The sequence below is a fragment of the Rhea pennata genome, chromosome 7, assembly GCF_028389875.1.
Source record: "Rhea pennata isolate bPtePen1 chromosome 7, bPtePen1.pri, whole genome shotgun sequence".
NCBI classification, from domain to species: domain Eukaryota; kingdom Metazoa; phylum Chordata; class Aves; order Rheiformes; family Rheidae; genus Rhea; species Rhea pennata.
Window position 1 is genome coordinate 18,536,898 of NC_084669.1, and position 17,801 is coordinate 18,554,698.

Below are 17,801 nucleotides of genomic sequence, written 5' to 3' on the forward strand. Positions count from 1 at the left end.
TTCCATAAGATTCTGATTAGCACCACATACCATATTTGTTCAAAGTAGTGGATGTGTTATTCAGTGTTTACTGAGAAATGATGATAAGTGTCCAGTATATTCTATTTGCTTGTAATAATTTTCAAAACACTACTGTGTTTCTTCTTTTGAATTAAGCCTTCTTACTTTCTTTTTATGTTATTCAAGTAGTGGTATATACCTACATACCTACATGAAGTATTTTTTGGTTTCTAGAAAGCCGCAGCTGCATCTCGGGTGGACTCAGCTTGTGGCAATTTTGTATGGATAGTAAGCAACTAGAGTAATTCCTTGAAATCTAATTCCTCTTAGCCAAACTGTAAACACAGTTTAATAGTTACTAGGAGGTAAAAAGTGTTACTTTTCTTCTGAGATTTAGGAGTTTTCCTTGCAGAAAAATGTTCCCAGTTATACCTTATATATATATATATACACACCTTAAATATATCCTTATACGTGTATGTGTGTGTGTGTGTGTGTGTATATATATAAAAGGTGTGTGTGTGTGTATATGTGGGTGTATACACACACACACACACACATATATATATATAAAGTATGCTTATATCAGAATAAGTAAATCACAATGGTAATACCAGTATGTGGACATTCTTCATCTTTTAACAAGGTTTAAACTGCATAAAACAAAATATCGCAGTCTGGAAAAAGACCCTTACCCTGAATAATGTGCAACGGAGACATTTTTCCGTAATCAGTCAAGATTCATATCTTACTGTGTGTCGTTCTACTAATGCAATTATATTTAATCTTGATAATTTCATTTACCTCTCATTTTAGCTCTTCAGTGCTTTCATATAAATAAGATATAAATAATGAAGAAAACCTGTGCTTTTTAAAATTACTTACCACTAATGTAGTAAGTGGTTGGTTCTGTTGCTGTAGGCTCATCAGCTGGCACATATGCAAGCACAGGCTAGCAATGGTGGTACTGCTAGCAATCCCACATCTACCAATGAAGAGGAAGAAGATGAAGAGGATGAATATGACTATGACTATGAATCTCTCTCAGATGGTAACAATATGCATTTATTTATTGCAGTGTTGTTACTAGAGAACTGTAGCAATAAGGCATTTAAATCTGATCCTAGTCCTTGTTCAGAAATGATATAGATAAACTGATCTTAACTTGTGAGAGGAAGATAGATTATATGTCCTGTGTGGTGCCTCAGTGCAGTCTTTACTACTGTGAAAATAATTTGAACAAGTAGAGGACTTCAGCATTAGTTTATCTCCAACTGTTAAATGTTCTAATTGTGCAATGTATACTAAATTATAGTCTTTATAAATTATTTTTATATTCATCTTAAATTATGCAAAAATGATCATGTTCATTAATGTAATGTAGTCTAGCTGGGTTCACCTGTATTTCATTTCCAAAGGAGTTCAGACACCTAGAAGTTCAAGATTGACAGCAGGCTTAGTACTTGCTACCTGCTTGACTGCCATTAGATCAATCCAACATGCAGATTCTGCAAAGCCCTCCCTGACTACTCTTTAATCCCAGAGACCCCTGAAGAGCCTGTCTTAGCTGCACTTTCAGCATAAGCTGTTCACTTCGTGGTAAAGTTGGAGAAGCTGCTGTGCCCTTGATTCATGCAAGTAGACAGGGAATAAAGAGACAATGGGTTTATTAAAGTTTTAACTGCTCAGTGAAAAAATGGCAGGGATGCCTTACTGACGTGCCTTGTAGATTTATGTGCTGTCCAGGCTTCCTCTTTCCCAGAAGTCACTGCACACAAAGCAGGAATAGCAGGGAGGTTAAAATCCCTGCTTCAGCTATCAGAGCCCTCAAGAACTGGCTGCTTAGCATAAATCTGCCTTCAGTAGTGATTTAAATAAATCTACTAGACAGTAGATTGGATACATGATTAGCATGCCAGAGATGATAAAAAAATATTGCAGTTAGTAGCTTCCACCACATCTTCAGTTGCTCAAGTTCAGCCTGAAATGCCTGATGCAAGTACTGGTGAAGGAAGGATGATGTATGTCAGAGTGAGGCAGCTGTGGTGAGGATATACATCTTTTTGTACTTTTTGGTGCTATGGGGCATCTGTCAAAGTAGATCACAGTGTGTTTGGAAAAGGTGTATTGGCCAAAGAGGCAGCAGTGAAATCTCACAATGTGCAAGAAACAATGGCAAATACCTCCGAAAACGGGTCATAAAACAGCAAGTGGGCAACAAAGTTAGATACACTTCAGTATAGGTAAATGTAAGGTAGCACATCTAGAGGATTAAATTTAAACTATACTTGAATGATTCCAAGGTCAAAACTGCAAGTAACAATTCAGAAAAGAGATCTTAGAGTGACTGAAGGTTCCCTGAAACCATCAGCTTGCTGTGCAATGACAGCCGAAAACGTTAGTAAAATATTGGGCATTGTTAGGAACAGTATTGCGAACAAAACAGTATCTTTGCTTGTATATAAAAACTTGATGTTCCACAACTTGAGTTCTATGTGCAGTTTGGTGTCCAGATCTCAAGGAGGGTATGGTGGGGTTATAGAAGCTTGGGAGAAGGACAAACAAAAAAGAGAATGAGGCCTGGCCCTACAATAAGAGTCTAAAAGGGCTAGAATTCTTTGTTGGGAGAGGAAAAGACTGAGGAGGAAGTTTGACAAAGGTTAACAAAATCATAAAGTGGTGGTAAGGGGAGTACAGAACTGTTAGTAACTCCCCCAATACTAGTTCTAGGAAGCATGCAGTGAGATCAGTTCAAAACAGGTAAAAGGAAGTACTTCTTTATGCAGCTGGTAGTAAACTTCTGTAATTTGCTGCTAGTGGAAATTCTGGAGGCAGACAGTGTCAGAAGATTCAGAAAAGGACTGGACAAATTTGGGGACCACAGGCTTATAAATGAATGTCATAGGCTGTAAAGTATCCTCCAGTATCCCTAATATCCAGTGATTGAGGATTTGGGGTGATACAAGGGGAATGGACCATACCTAGGGGTTGGGTGCTCTCCCTAAATAGCATCTCCTGGGGCCACTGTCAAAAATGGACCACTGAGTTAGACAGACGATTGGTCTGACAAGCTGAGCATGTTCTCCTAGCCAAGGAAGGAAATACTTCACTCGCTGATCCTTGAAGTCAAATGAGTGCCTGTGTAAGTGTTACACACTACATTTAGAAAAGATGCAAGGGTTGAACATGCGCTGCAGCACAGGACTTCTTTCCAGTCTGTCCCTTATTTATGTTATTTGCTTCTCTGTTAGCGATTAAAAAAAAATCACAAAATTCGCAAATGCACTTCAGGACCTGGCAGTGCTTGTAGGATAGCAGAATTATTTAAGATGATAACAAAATTTATGGGTCTGGTTGTGGTGCCTTCTCCAACTGGCTGCTGAAGAGTTCTCCTTGTGTGGGACAGCACAGAGATAGCTTCTGTGAAAATTACTGTGAAAAACTTAGACATTTGTTAACATGTTCACAAGGAAATACTATGACCTAACTCAGTAAGTAATGTTTGAGCAATGTTGTAATTAAGAGAAGGACTGAAAATCTGAAGCCAGTAGCAAACATTCACACCTTGTAATACATGAAGGAATCTATGGCATGGTTTACTGCTTTCTTACAATGAGTATTCTTTGGGATTTTTAATTGCTTTAATATTTTGGCAAAACTAATCTAAATAATAGTCTGTAACATTTCTAAAGATTTTCAGTTTTATTTTCTTTATTGATACATTAGGTTTGCATAAGGCTAATTTTATTTTCCTTATTGATACATTAGTTTTTGCATAAGGCTAATAGTTGTTTTAAAACTGACACTTAATTTTCATTTCTCTGGCTGTAGATCTTAATTTCCTTTACTCTTATTCCCTCTTTGACTCTGTTTCCCTGTAGCTGATGTCCTTAATGCTTCTCCTGCTGCTAACAGCCAGGAAGGTAACAGCCATTTGGTTGAGCATTTTAACTGCATGAAATCAGCACTGCATTTCCAGCTTGTTAAAAGCATCAGTGTGAATTTATGGTTTCTACTTCATCCTGAAAATATGATCAGATATCAGATATTTTATGTGGCATTATTAGCTGGTCAGGAACCATTAGAAGATTGCATGTGCAACACTGGTTATGAATCAAAAAAATATGGTCAGCGTATCAGCAATGAATAAAAAACATTCCTTTTGTGACAGACAATTATAATATTTTGGTTCAGAAAGACCAATCAGTAGTTGTATTATACTGCAGTAAATATGTAGCTTTGAGGAGGAATTTCTCTACAAATAAAAAATATATGTGTGTTTATGCACAGTGAACATAAGGAGAAGGGAATAAAAACTTAATGTATGAAAACATGTACATGTTTGATATGGTTAAATTATTTGAACATATGTGATTATTTGTTGTTCACAGATGCTGCTTAGTTATTTTCAGATGGCAAGCTTGAAGAAGAAATTTTTAATTTATTAGATGATTTTGTTGTAAGCATCTTGTGAGCACAAAAGGATTGACTTTCAAAAAAGTGCGGTGTATTAACCAAAGTCAGGCCTTAATTTTTTAAGTAGAAAGTTAATATTAAAGCAGAATGCTTTGACCAGTAAATGCATTATTTTGCCATCTGGTTATTCAGATAATATTCACAGCATTATCCACAAATATTGTTAACTGAAATCAAATTTCCAGTTGAAATTATTTGGCTTTATGCTTATTAAAATCCCATTGATTTTTAGATAACATTCTTGAAGACCGACCTGAGAGTAAATTATCAAGTGATAAGCTGCAGTTTGAATATAATGAAGAGACTGCCAAAAGAATAAAGAAAGCTGATTGTGCTACTTACAGTAATAAAGGAAAGGTAGTACTGCTTTTTTCCCTCTTCCTTCTCTGCCACACTTTTGTATGTAACAAGCTTCAAAAGCTTTTAGGTTGCTTAGGTAACCAAGACATCAGATGGCAAATGCACTTTAATGAAGGCATTAGGCAAAAGAGAAAATGGATTATGTAGAAAAAAAATCAATATACTGTTCAAGAAGAGTCCTCAGATTATTCTGTGTCCAGGCCACTTGGTTTAAAATTTTAATTGTAGTCATTCTCATTGGAAAACATTTTTGTAGCTAAATCTTGAAGTTTATTTGTGTATCTAATTTCCATTGACATTGATGGGCTTTAGATATCTAGGATCTGAAGATTTCATGAGACTCTTCAGCACTTCTGTGTATCTAAATAACTTAAAAATATGGAACCATGAGATGTATATCCATGTTACCATACATTAAATAGTCAGAAAATTAAACACCTGCATTGTTGTTTAGTAAATTGTAGTTTCTCCTGAACATGCATCCTTTTTGTCTAAATTTTTGTAGACTAGATCATGACTGAGGTCTTTGCATATTATCCTAGTATCAGTGGCAGGTTAATGCATGAACCTGCACAAGAGATCTGTTAGGTAAAGACAGCAAACCATACAGGAGCAATGAGATAAAGGATTTTAAAGATATTAACATCATATGCTAGAATACCTTCATATTCCGTAATGCTATTATTATATGTTATTGAAATTGTCACTTAGGTTTATGATATGGAACTGGATGAAGAATTTTATCTTCCACAGAATAAGAAGGAAAGCAGACAGATAGCCCCAGAGCTATCAGATCTGGTCATATACTGTCAAGCTGTAAAGTTTCCAGGTAAGTATACTTCCCTGTTTTATTGCTTTAAACCTTCTAATTCTTTAGGCTATAATATTTGTGTTTTGAATTATTTAGTACAAGCTTTTCAAAATTTAAGTAGTTTAGCCTTCTTTTTGAAGATCTGATAGTCTACATAATAGCTCCTGGCTGAGAAGTAATATGCATAAATTCATTATGTGAAGACATACCATTTGTCATATAAAAATGTTTACAAATTTGAAATTTCTCAGTCTTTATGACTTAGAGAATAGTTATCTTAGTGCTGTGTGAGTGACAGATGAGAGAAAGCTGTATCATAAAAGCTTTGAGTTTCCATGTACAGAGATACTGAATTGAGAATGAGAATAAAAACTTGCTGAGAATGAGAATAAAACCTTGCAGGAAGAACGCTTGTCAGATTGGTTTAAGTGGGCACAGTTTGGCATGTTGCACTTTTGCCTGTGCTCCCCATTTTCTGTCCTTTCCTAAACGGATATGAGGGGAGCTGTTGGGGTAGTGGGCTGGGGTGATAGTGGGAGAAATGCAGACTTTCTGAATTCACTTGCATCATCTGGCTGATACACCTGAGGGCTGTGCTGCCATACAGAGAGACCTGGACAGGCTGGAGAGTTGGGCGGAGAGGAACCTCATGAGGTTCAACAAGGGTAAGTGCAGAGTCCTACACCTAGGGAAAAATAACCAGTACAAGCTGGGGGCTGACCTACTGGAGAGCAGCTCTGCAGAGAAGGACCTGGGAGTGCTGGTGGATGACAGATTGACCATGAACCAACAATGTGCCCTTGTGGCCAAGAAGGCCAATGGTCTCCTGGGGTGCATTAGGAAGAGTGTTTGCCAGCAGGTCGAGGGAGGTGATCCTGCCCCTCTACTCAGCCCTGGGGAGGCCTCATCTCGAGTCCTGTGTCCAGTTCTGAGCTCCCCAGTCCAAGAGAAACATGGAGCTACTGGAGAGAGTCCAGCATAGGGCTACAAAGATGATCAGGGGGCTGGAGCACCTGCCCTACGAGGAACGACTGTAAGAGCTGGGCCTGTTTAGCCTGGGGAAGAGAAGCCTGAGGGGGGGATTTTATCAATGTGTACAAGTACCTGAAGGGAGGGTGTCAAGGGGATGGGGCCAAACTCTTTTCAGTTGCCCCGTGTGACAGGACAAGAGGCAATGGGCAGAAATTGAAGCACAGGCAGTTCTGCTTGAACGTGAGGGGGAATTTCTTCACTGTGAGAGTGACGGAGCCCTGGCACAGGCTGCCCAGAGAGGTTGTGGAGTCTCCTTCCCAGGAGATCTTGAAGGCCCACCTGGATGCAACCCTGTGTAACAGGCTCTAGGTGACCCTGCTGAGCAGGGAGGTTGGACTAGATGATCTCCAGAGGTCACTTCCAACCTTACTGATTCTATGATTCTGTGATCTGCCTGCTTGATTAGCGAGGGCAGTTTAGGAAGGAGGAAGGCAAAGTTAACAGCCTTTTCATGGGGTGGGCAAGGGCAGCTGATTGGGGATACAGACTGACAGAGACACCCCCCCACCCCCCACACACACACCCCTACCTACCCAGTAGGAAGAATAATATTAGCAGAAGAGAAGGAGAGGTAGTAACTGAAAAGGAGATCACTGATAGTTGCTTGTTCAGTACTGAAACATGAGGATGAGTAGGTTGTGACTGAAATATTGTACATAAATTCTTATAAATTAAGAATATATTGTTTATTGATGTGTTTAATGTTTTGAGTGAAAAAAGGCTTTTTAATGGAATGGCTCTCCATGGAAATATCAACAATCCTGGAAAGTCATGATCTTATACAAATAGAGCTATGGTCAGATCAGGAAAGCTAACAAAACATAAAATAGAGTCAAATATGCAAGATAAACATGTTGAAAAATGGAAAGACTTACTTTCATAATCTTTACTAATTTAAGAATTGTAGGTGTTACATGTAACAATAATAATTTCTAAAAAATTCAAATTTGATACTCCCTTTTTAATGAAATCTGCAATGTGATATCTTTCAAATAAAATATTTTCTTTTAAGGAATGATACTAAAGATTAAACAGAGATAGCTTAAGTTGTTCCAAACATTTTAACACACAAAGAAGTTCTGATGTTCTAAAATAACTTCAAAATATTTCAAGTTTTTAATGTAAGTTCAATTAGGAAAAAAAAAAGACTTGCTTTCCATATCACATTACTTCCTCTTGCTTTAATTAGAACAAGAACAGAACAACTAAGAAAATGAATTCCTTTCACAGTTGAACACATGAAGCTATAGAAATCAGTTTTCCAATAAATTTGTATATATTTCCTCTCTTGAGACAAATAATGTCTTCTCTGCAGTGGATGTAGATATGTAAGCTCACTGTGCTATTGATTTAATCTCTGCTCAGCTGGAGGGCACAAACACAGTGCATGCCTCTGTTCCACTGCTGTATCCCAATATTGTCAATTAATAATGAAAACAAGGCCAGTAGACCCATGGCTATGTAGATCTGTGGGCCAGTTTCTTTTCCAACTGAGAAGCTGCAAGAGTTTTGGAGAAAGGGAGGGCAGAATTTTTACTAGTGGCTGATCATTAATATAAATACTTTATTTCGCCTGTCCCCTTTTACCTCTATTCTGTGTTTATAATTGCATGTGTCTGTGAAGATTATCACTGATTTATGACTATAAAGCAAGACAATGACAATTGTGATCATCCAGCCTAGCCTACTGAGTAATACAGACTTCCCAGATGGCTCTCATCAAAACATAATTTACTGTGTGGAGAATAAAAACATTCCTTGTTTATACAATTTCTGGAAAGGAGGAACCTGCCACAGCTCATGTTTCAGTGGTTTTCGACCCCTACTCTTCTTGCCTAACTTCAGTTTCATCTGTTGGATATCATCATACCACTGTCTAAGATAATGACGACCCATTCTTTTGGGTCCCTGAAGACAAGAGCAATGAAGCGTACTTGAGCATAGTCCTGCTGTAACTCACTTGTGCGTGACTTGCTGCCTTGATGTTATATAATGAACGGAGAAATTTTAATGGGTGCTTTAAAATAGGATCTATACGACATCATGCAGTGAGTGGGGTGTCATCTAAGCTGACCAACGTGAAATTTGGTCACCATCTCCACTATATCAGACTTACCTACCATTGTGGTATAAATTTGCTGGAAATTAGTGTGGGCATAAAAAAATGGCACCCTGCAAATGTATCGTAGATTGTTTTTGAGGTCTTCAGTCCCACAGGCTGTTGGTTGTTTTGCTGTGGACACACAGTGAGAAGGTAACAATTGCATCTTAACCTGTTGGAATAGGAAGGACAAGGGAGTTTGTCATCCTCTGGATTAAAAATCTGAAAGCAGTAAAACAATAGGATTGTATCTAATCTGTAACCTGAAGTATATCTTCTAGGGGTTGTAGGGAGATATGAAATAAGACTTGCTCTGTCATTGTGGCAGTATGTCAGGATATAAGTTGCTCCTGCTTTGAGCAGGGGGTTGAACCAGGTAACTTCCCTGTGTCTTCTAATCTCCATTAATTTATGACTTTATGATTCTGTGAATAGGTGATGCTGTATTTTGGAGTGAATTTAAATTGGAGTGAAAAATGGAGCTTCTCTCTGAGAGGAGGCTTGTCACTTGCAAAGCATGCCCTTTTTATGCAAAGTGCAAATATTTATGCAAAGTGCAAAGCACCTAAAATTCAGCCAAGTCCAAATTTGTAATCTCCCCCTTCCACCTTGGAGGTGTTCAACTCCACAGGTGCTGCATATAGATAGATTAAGGAAATGCATAGAAAAGTACACAAAAGGTGTTGTGGAAAGGCTGAAAGAAAACTCCCAGCTTAGCCTGTAGCCATCACATACAGCTCAGCTAACCCTGATGTTTTGTATTGCACTCTCCAGTGATTTAGGAGGTTAGTTTGTTTCCTCAGTGACTGTCTCCACAACAGGATTTTGAAACCTGGATCTTGCTTGCCAAATCCATTTGATCCATTGAAAACTGAGATTAAATAGTTCTGGAAGCACATAGTCTGTAACTCCTCATTCTTCTAGTCAGTTCATATTCCTTGATCTCAGTCTTTACCATCTTCTGCTGTTTATGTGTATGTTTTGGCTCCAAGAGACAGTAAGTCTCCAGTCCTGAAAACATTTATGTACATGCTAAATTTTACTAGCACAGGCAGTCCAACTGAAACCATAAGCATAACTTTACTAAGTACATATAGACATACTGTAAAGATTGAGATGGGAAAAGTACATCTGTGGATTAATTTCAGTAGAATAGAATCTGACATCTCCTCTTACGATTTAAAATTAAAAAAAAAATTTAAATTTTAAAAGTGAAAATTGAGTTCTATTTTTGTCTTTATTAAACCGAGGATCATCTTACAAGTGACACTTAGGCCTATATAGCGTGCGTACTTACTTTCTCATATTATAAATCACAAATGCATCTCGGGGCTCTGAGAGCGTTCCTCATCTCACTTATGTGTGTGTCATATTTTGACTTTGTTTTTAGTTTTAATCTACTGTGTGGTCTGTTGAAGTCAATAGAAAGAAACTGACCTTAAAGGGACTCTATTATTTATTTTACTGGGATTTAAATTATGATTTTAATGATTATTTTGCTGGAATGTATATTTTGAATAATAGCTATAATAGAGCTTTCCAGCCCCACTTTTGTGTACATATTGGCCATCAAATGTTTAATGGATTTTGCACACCATTTCCCATCACTGAAATACAAATTCTAAACTTAAGGCGATAGCTCTGAAAAGACTAGGTTAAGTTAAAGATTAAACTGCTATGTTTAACCAACTGCATTTTGGAGTTTTCCTTTATTATATATTCAAATTGTATTTTGATATTTATTTAATTATATAGATACCATAACTCAGACAAATTTCAATACTGCAGAGCTTTATTGCCTGTGCAGAAAGGATTTTTTAAAACAATTTTTAGAGTGAATGTATTGAGACTGTTTTTGCAGAACTTTTTAGTATTAGTTCGGACCTTTTAGTGATTTGAGACAGAGCCACTACCTTCCTCAAGCCAAAAAGTAAGATGGAGAAAAGTTACATTACACACATTTTTCTGTGTTGCTTCATACATGTTTTTATATATGTTATATAGATGTATGTATGTGTATATATAAATATAAAAAAATACGCATGTATGAGTGTGCATATATAAAGGTATATATGCAGGTAAGGTTGCTGGAATTAAATTATGCAGAAAAATACACAATTTGCCCTGTGAACTGTATAGCAGGAAAATTCATGTCTTTTAGAATATAATGTAAAAAATGATGGAAAATGTCATGCCCTCTTGGTCATGTTTTTTGGCTCATTTATTTTACATTTATGGGAACAGGCTTGTCAACTCTAAACCCATCTGGCTCTAGCAGAGGAAAAGAAAGGAAAAGCAGGAAGTCCATTTTTGGCAACAGTCCTGGCAGACTAAGCCCTGGGGAGCCAGCAACTCTTGCCAGAGCATCTGGAAAAGGTAAAGTTAGCATCATCTTTCACCAGTCACGTGGAATGACTCTGTAATCCAACACATGTACCAGACCACATTGTTAAAGATCAAATACTTTACAATATATAAGCTGTTGAACTTTGGAAGGTTTTTCATTAGCATGGTAGCTATTACAGTACTGTTGTAACTAAAGAATTGACTGTATAGTAATGGCATGTTACAATAGAATTAATTGCTTGGGACTATAAAGACCCTAATTCATGAATGATTCAAAACTAAAACACATTTTGAATGGTACGTCTTAGAGTTTACATCTTAGAAGACCTGAATTAATATGTTCTTTCCAAGTACAGTTGGAAGGTAGGACTATTGGACTGGATCCAGAAAAAAGATTGTTAATGTCTGAAGTAGGAGTTAGTTGCCTAAAATTCAGCCAAGTCCAAATTTGTAATACTGGGATCCCCCCCTTCCACCTTGGAGGTGTTCAGCTCCACAGGTGCTGCAGTTTGTGATCTTGGAAGTTCTACTTCTGCATATAGACAGATTAAGGAAGTGCATAGAAAAGTACACAAAAGGTGTTGCGGAGCATGGATGAGACCCAGATCTTCTGCCTTTCAGGTGAATGACATTAACAAAGTTAGAGAGTTGCAACCTTTCTTGTACTCCTTTTCTGTCTCAGAGCACCGTATGTTTCTTTCAGCACAGTGGCACAGCTGCACCAGACAGGCTAGATTCCCTTCTAGAGGCCAATGACCTAAAAATGAAGAATTCTAGCACTTAATTCTTGTGGCCTTAAGTTTTTTGCTGAATTTGTCCCTGAACTCTAATGGCACTTTAGACTTTTTGGAGATCAGCAGATGGATTTCAATATTGCCCCCGTTCCTAATGTAAAATGTATATAAGAGAATATGGAGTATTGTCTCCCAGAAGACCCTACAGCGGGATGAGTAGGGTGTTCTCCTGATATATTATGTACGAATTCAAATCTACAGAGACTAACCATAAAACTTGGAGTTTGGTCTTTGGTTATGAGTACTCCAGCCTGTGGGCTGTTACGAAGAGGTGACGTCCCCAGGCTACCTCTCAGCAGACCAGAAGATTATTGTGGCTGGTTTTTTGACAGATGCCTAGTCCATGGCTCTGAGTCAGGATTGTGGCTTCCTATCTGCTTGCTTCAGATAGCATCACTCTTGCCATTACAGGCTTCTGGGGTACCTGTTCGCTTCCATTGAATGTAAAAGGAACTTACGTATGTAATTTAGGAAATTCAGATTGCCCAGATGGGACCACTGCACTGCAGCAGGTCTGCTGCCACTGCAGCACTTCATACGGTGTTCAAAGCAGGTAGTCTAAGAAGTCCTCTCAAGGACTTGGTTCTTGTGGTGGTATTTGTAGCATCATCCAACTTTTTATATGCCTAACAGGGCTTATATCTAAGTGAGCTTATATCTAAGCAAAGTAAGGGAAAAGTTAAATATTTAGGAATGGAATTGCAAAAACTAACACAATTGAATGAAGTGTTTTCTTAATCTTCCTAGGGAAAGCACTTCTATAGTGCTTTGGTACTTTAGATGCTGCTCCTGCCTGTAAGGCAGCAGGCCTTTGTAAGCTCAAGGGGTTTGGATTTTTTTTGTTTGTTTGTTTGTTTTTTTAAAGGTCTCTGCATCGGTAATACTTTGGAAGTATTGCTAAGCAATAGGTTTAAGATTTAAAATTCACTTTGGCTAGTATCTCTACTACAGTTATGTTATTCAGGAATGCCAGTTAAATGCTTCTGTATGAAAATGTTTTTTAATACATCTACTTACAGTATAATTTAAATACTTAAAACATTTTTTTCTCTCATTAACTCTTCTTACTGTGTAAGAAGAAACGGGATACATTTTGAACAGTGTCATTTTCCAGGATCCCTTATTTGCACCATAGCCAAAGCATAAACATATACTTCACTAGAAAACTTCGAATTCTTGGAGTCTCTGTATCTGCAGCTATAACTTGTGAGTACTGTTTATTTTCTAGGTCCTTTTGATGTGATGCGGCAGACGTGGGAAGATCCTTGTTCTTTTAATTCACCAGCTTCTCTCAGTGCCATCATAAGGACACCTAAATGCTACCATATCTCCTCACTGAATGAGAACGCTGCCAAGCGGCTGTGCCGACGGTATTCTCAGAAACTGATTCAGCACACCACCTGTCAGCTGCTGAGAATGTACCCTGCTGCCACACGCATCGACTCTTCAAATCCCCATCCCCTTATCTTCTGGCTCCATGGCGTACAGCTCGTGGCTCTTAACTACCAAACTGATGGTATGGGTAGAATACTGCACGTTTTTACACATTTTAAATATGATACAAGTCCTTCTTAAACTGGGAATTTGTATTTGACATTTTTCTTTACCTGCTATCGTAAGGGGATTTAACTGTCCCTGTGCCACAGCACAACCTGATTCACGCAATTACAATCTATAATCCTTAAGAATAGGGATCCCAGAACTCAGGAGTTTATGCCAATGCTGGAAAATCTCCTGATAGCACAAAGCCACTTGGACCAGCAGCACCTTCAGTTTTTTTTTATTACTGTGGAAGGTGCTTTTTTTCCCCCGATTTCAGTGGCCATTGTCCATTTTTGCTAATTTCAAGTATAAAAAGATTCTGAACTATTTTTCTTTAGAGTTGCCTTCTTGGAACTGCTCTAATGTTAGTCAAAGAATTTTTGTGCCATGTTCTACCCTATCTTGTGTTCTCTCACCTTTTTGGAAAAAAGGGATCTGTTAGGTTGTCTGCAAAGCTATTACAGTTGGTGCTTTTTCATTCTGCAAATATCTATAAACTTCTCAGGGAGTAGGTGTAGGTGGTCCTGCAGTTGGAGAAAGATAACAGAAAAGGATAGAAAAGAACTGTTGTTACAGGTTTATGTAATTAAGTATTGTATAGATTGATTGCGTAATTACAGCTAGCTCAAAAAAAGCAAGCATTAATTTATAGTACACAAGTAATTCAAAAGAAGATACTAAAAGCATGTCCTTGTCTTCACTGTTGCAGTTTTTCCACTGTGCCACTGCTGTTTGTCAGTTTTGGCTGCCTTACTTTCACAGATCTTCCTCTGCAACTTAATGCAGCAATGTTTGAAGCTAATGGTGGCTGCGGATATGTTTTGAAACCTCCTGTTCTGTGGGATAAAAGCTGTTCAATGTACCAGCAATTTTGTCCACTAGAAAGAGATCTTGATAACAAGGAACCAGCTATATATTCTTTAACAGTAAGTACATTAAAATGGAATTTCAAACAGCCAGATAGATAGAAGTAAACATGTAACTGCAGTCTTAAACCAGCATGTCAGTCATGCTCCTGTATGAAAAGATTGTACTTAAAATTACTTCTGAAAAATGTACTTAAAAGTACATTTAAGTACTAAAAAGTACTTAAAATGTACTTCTGAAGATCAGTGTAGCTAAAAGAAATTGGATGGGAAAGGAGAAAATGATAATCTTTATTTTATTTATTTGTTGTTTTGTATTCATGGATACTTCATTGTTTCCTTTACAATATTTGGCAGAACCCAATCTTGAAAACGTTTTCAGTGGACATACCCTACAGTGTAAAATTACACATGTGATCAGATGTTTCACACATTTGTGAGACAAAATGCTGTAATGAATTTTAAAATACGTATTTTTAAAAAGTTATATAATAAGATATATTATTCATGGATTTATGGCAAAAAAAATGGATTCTAAGAAGCTAATGCTTCCAGGAAATGTTTCAGAAAATTGAGATCCATAAGAGTTCTTCTTTTGTGTGTACCAAAGCAAGCCAGAGGTCAGTGCCATTACCTAAGAGTAACTGAGATGAAAATTCGATCCTTTTGACTGCATTACTAGTACATTCTTTCTGGATTAACTTTCAAATGCCTTCAGTGGTTACAGTCATGATATAGGGTATGCTTTTCTCAGAGGAAAGATACTGTAGCAATGGCATGTGGTTTAAGCAGTTCTCCTCCTGAAATTACTGTTTTGGCAATTACCAAAATATAGGAGTGTTGTAATTAAATCAGTATGCTAACAAACTGTGCTTAGGAGTATGATAGATAATATTTAGTTAAGAATTGTGACAGGAAAAGCATTACTCCACTAATTATTTTCTCTGTGTGCTTCTCGGCTTCAGATTGTGTCTGGACAGAATGTTTGTCCTAGCAATAGCACAGGAAGTCCATGCATTGAAATTGATGTCCTTGGGATGCCTCTGGATAGCTGCCACTTCCGCACTAAACCCATTCATCGCAACACTCTCAACCCTATGTGGAATGAACAGTTTCTTTTCCGGGTTCACTTTGAGGATATAGTCTTTCTTCGATTTGCAGTTGTTGAAAATAACAGCTCAGCTGTAACAGCTCAAAGAATCATTCCACTAAAGGCTCTAAAGAGAGGTAAAATAAAGTTTGTAGTAACACTGTGTACTAGAATGGTCCAGCAGACTCCTGGCAGACTGAATCCTTCCTGAGGGATATTTTTAATCAGCTGGCTGACTTCTTCTGGAGGAGACAGGGAACAAGTATCAGGCAACATACTTTTTGCCCTAGCAATCTAGTGCTGATCTAATAACCTCCCTGGGAGCTGCCACAGTGACTTAAAACAAGTCCCAGAATGGAACTGCATCTCCTGCTGTTGCCGAGGTGGGAGCACCTTGTATGCAATGCCCAGACCCTGAGCTGTGGTTGTGAGCACTCAGGACTGTAGGAAGGCCGGAGTGCTTTCACTCTGTGTTAGCTGTCCTAATTAGTGGTCACCAGGACAGAGATGAATGACAGTGCTTGCAACCTTCACTGGAGAAGAGGTGAAAGAAGAGTGGAAAAGGGCAAAAGAAAGACGAGCAAGCAGCAATAATTCTGTGGAACTTGTGGGGGATGCCGTAACAGCAGCAGCAGCTCTTCAACAGCATGGTGAAAACAGCTTCAGATTTATCTCATGCAACTGTAACACCACAGAGCAGATTTAACCGATAAGATCTGACTATATATATTCATTTTTCCAGTGAGAAACTTTGTACTTACTTCATTCATATTTAAAATTGGATTTTATTTAGCTATATTTCATGTATAAATAGCTTGAGTATTGACGGTGAATGCCAAAAGCCGCACAAGACCCTCAGCAGTTCATAGGATTTGGCTTGTGCTGTTGTCCAGACAGGAGTGTTAATGCAGTATTATTACAGTGCTTTAATGCTATAGGTATAGCAAAGGCTTAGTTTTTCATCTCTGTCAGGTGTCTTAGGATGTAGCCAAGTATTCATTAAACGTTCCTTTTTTTCTCTTTAGGCTACAGACATGTCCAGCTACATAATCTGCACAATGAAACATTAGAAATTTCAAGCTTGTTCATAAACAGTCGGCGAATGGAAGAAAGTCCATCTGGAAACACTCTACCTGCATCTATGGTAATTTAATTGTGTTTTTGTGAATGCCATATATTTTTGTCTAAATGACTAGAATGGGCTGAAGAGTTTTAGGATCAGACTCCTCAAAGAAATTAGGCCCTAAAACCTGCATATCTTTCAGAAGTACCCTGAAGCCCCAATCCTTTTGGGCTTCAGTGGAGGTTAGGTCATCCTTTCTGGCTGGAACTGTGGGTGGGTACGTCTTTTCAAAGTCTGACTTTCAGTATATTTAGGAATAGCACAAGCAGAGCTTCTGTGCTGGAACTATCGTCTCATGCATTCCTTTAGGCATATGAATCATGTGCATTTGAGATGCACAGAAAAGATGCAAATTACCAAAAACTATTTTGTTGGAATAGTGAGAATACAGTTGAATTTTATTACACAAGAGGATGGAGTCCATATTTACGTGTGGTTTTACACACACACATACGCATATACATATATGTATATATATGTATGAAAAATAGCCCTTAATGATAGGCTACTTGTGTTTGGTTCAGTTTCTTTAAACAAACATGTATATTATCACTTTGCTGATTATCCTAGAGTTTGCATAAAACCTCCTGAGCTACTGAGCGTGCAGCAGGCATTATCCTCCTGTGAATACAGGCCAAACACTATTCTGGGTGAATTATTAAGGCAGAAAGGACAACAGTGACTGGTTTGGAAAATAAAATTATATCTAGTAATTATTTCTACATTGAATCTATGATATTCTGCTTATTCAGTGGTGGTTTGTATACCCTTACAGTAAACTTTATTCCTATTATTTGACTTATTTTTTTCTTTCTCTTCAGCTTAAAGGTAGTGTTTTCTTTTCTGGTTTGTTTTTCATATCTTGATCTATGGTGTAAGAAAGAGCCCTGTATTAGCTGGCTGGCTTTTCTCTGTCAAGATCGTATAGCCTGTGCATGCAGTTTCTTCTAATGCAATCTATAAATAATACGCCTATGTATATCAGGATCCTGATGAACATTGTCTTAACAGTTGTTCAGCACAGCCGAAAGGAGAGCTGCTGTGGCTTACAAAGTGACCATTCATGGGATTCCAGGCCCTGAGCCTTTTACTGTCTTTACTATAAGTGGGGGGACTACGGCTGCACAGCTTCTTCATCAGGTAAGCAAGCTGCCCGCTGTACTGCAGCCAGAGCATAAGAAGTCAGACGTGTCTCCCTGCATTTCTCAATGCAAAATTGTCATAGCTTATTCATCCCAGTCAGGAGCTTCTTTGAGCAAT

At 37.9% G+C, this 17,801-nt stretch overlaps 1 protein-coding gene across 2 annotated transcripts in view; it reads left to right on the top strand.

Moving 5' to 3' along the window:
- The window catches only part of PLCE1 (phospholipase C epsilon 1), a 166,845-nt gene that overhangs the window by 139,693 nt on the left and 9,351 nt on the right, over positions 1-17,801 (top strand). Inside the window, exons 20-28 of one of the 2 annotated variants that reach the window (XR_009959019.1) lie at positions 922-1,051; positions 4,709-4,833; positions 5,548-5,665; positions 11,025-11,156; positions 13,149-13,436; positions 14,225-14,388; positions 15,294-15,555; positions 16,451-16,562; positions 17,553-17,638. Coding sequence is in view for 1 of the 2 variants with exons in the window: in XM_062580694.1 (XP_062436678.1) it covers positions 922-1,051; positions 4,709-4,833; positions 5,548-5,665; positions 11,025-11,156; positions 13,149-13,436; positions 14,225-14,388; positions 15,294-15,555; positions 16,444-16,562; positions 17,553-17,681 (1,467 nt within the window). In the remaining variant the exon portion in view is untranslated. Of the gene's footprint in view, positions 1-921; positions 1,052-4,708; positions 4,834-5,547; positions 5,666-11,024; positions 11,157-13,148; positions 13,437-14,224; positions 14,389-15,293; positions 15,556-16,443; positions 16,563-17,552; positions 17,682-17,801 lie in introns of those variants that run through there. The other variant, XM_062580694.1, reaches the window with a different exon arrangement.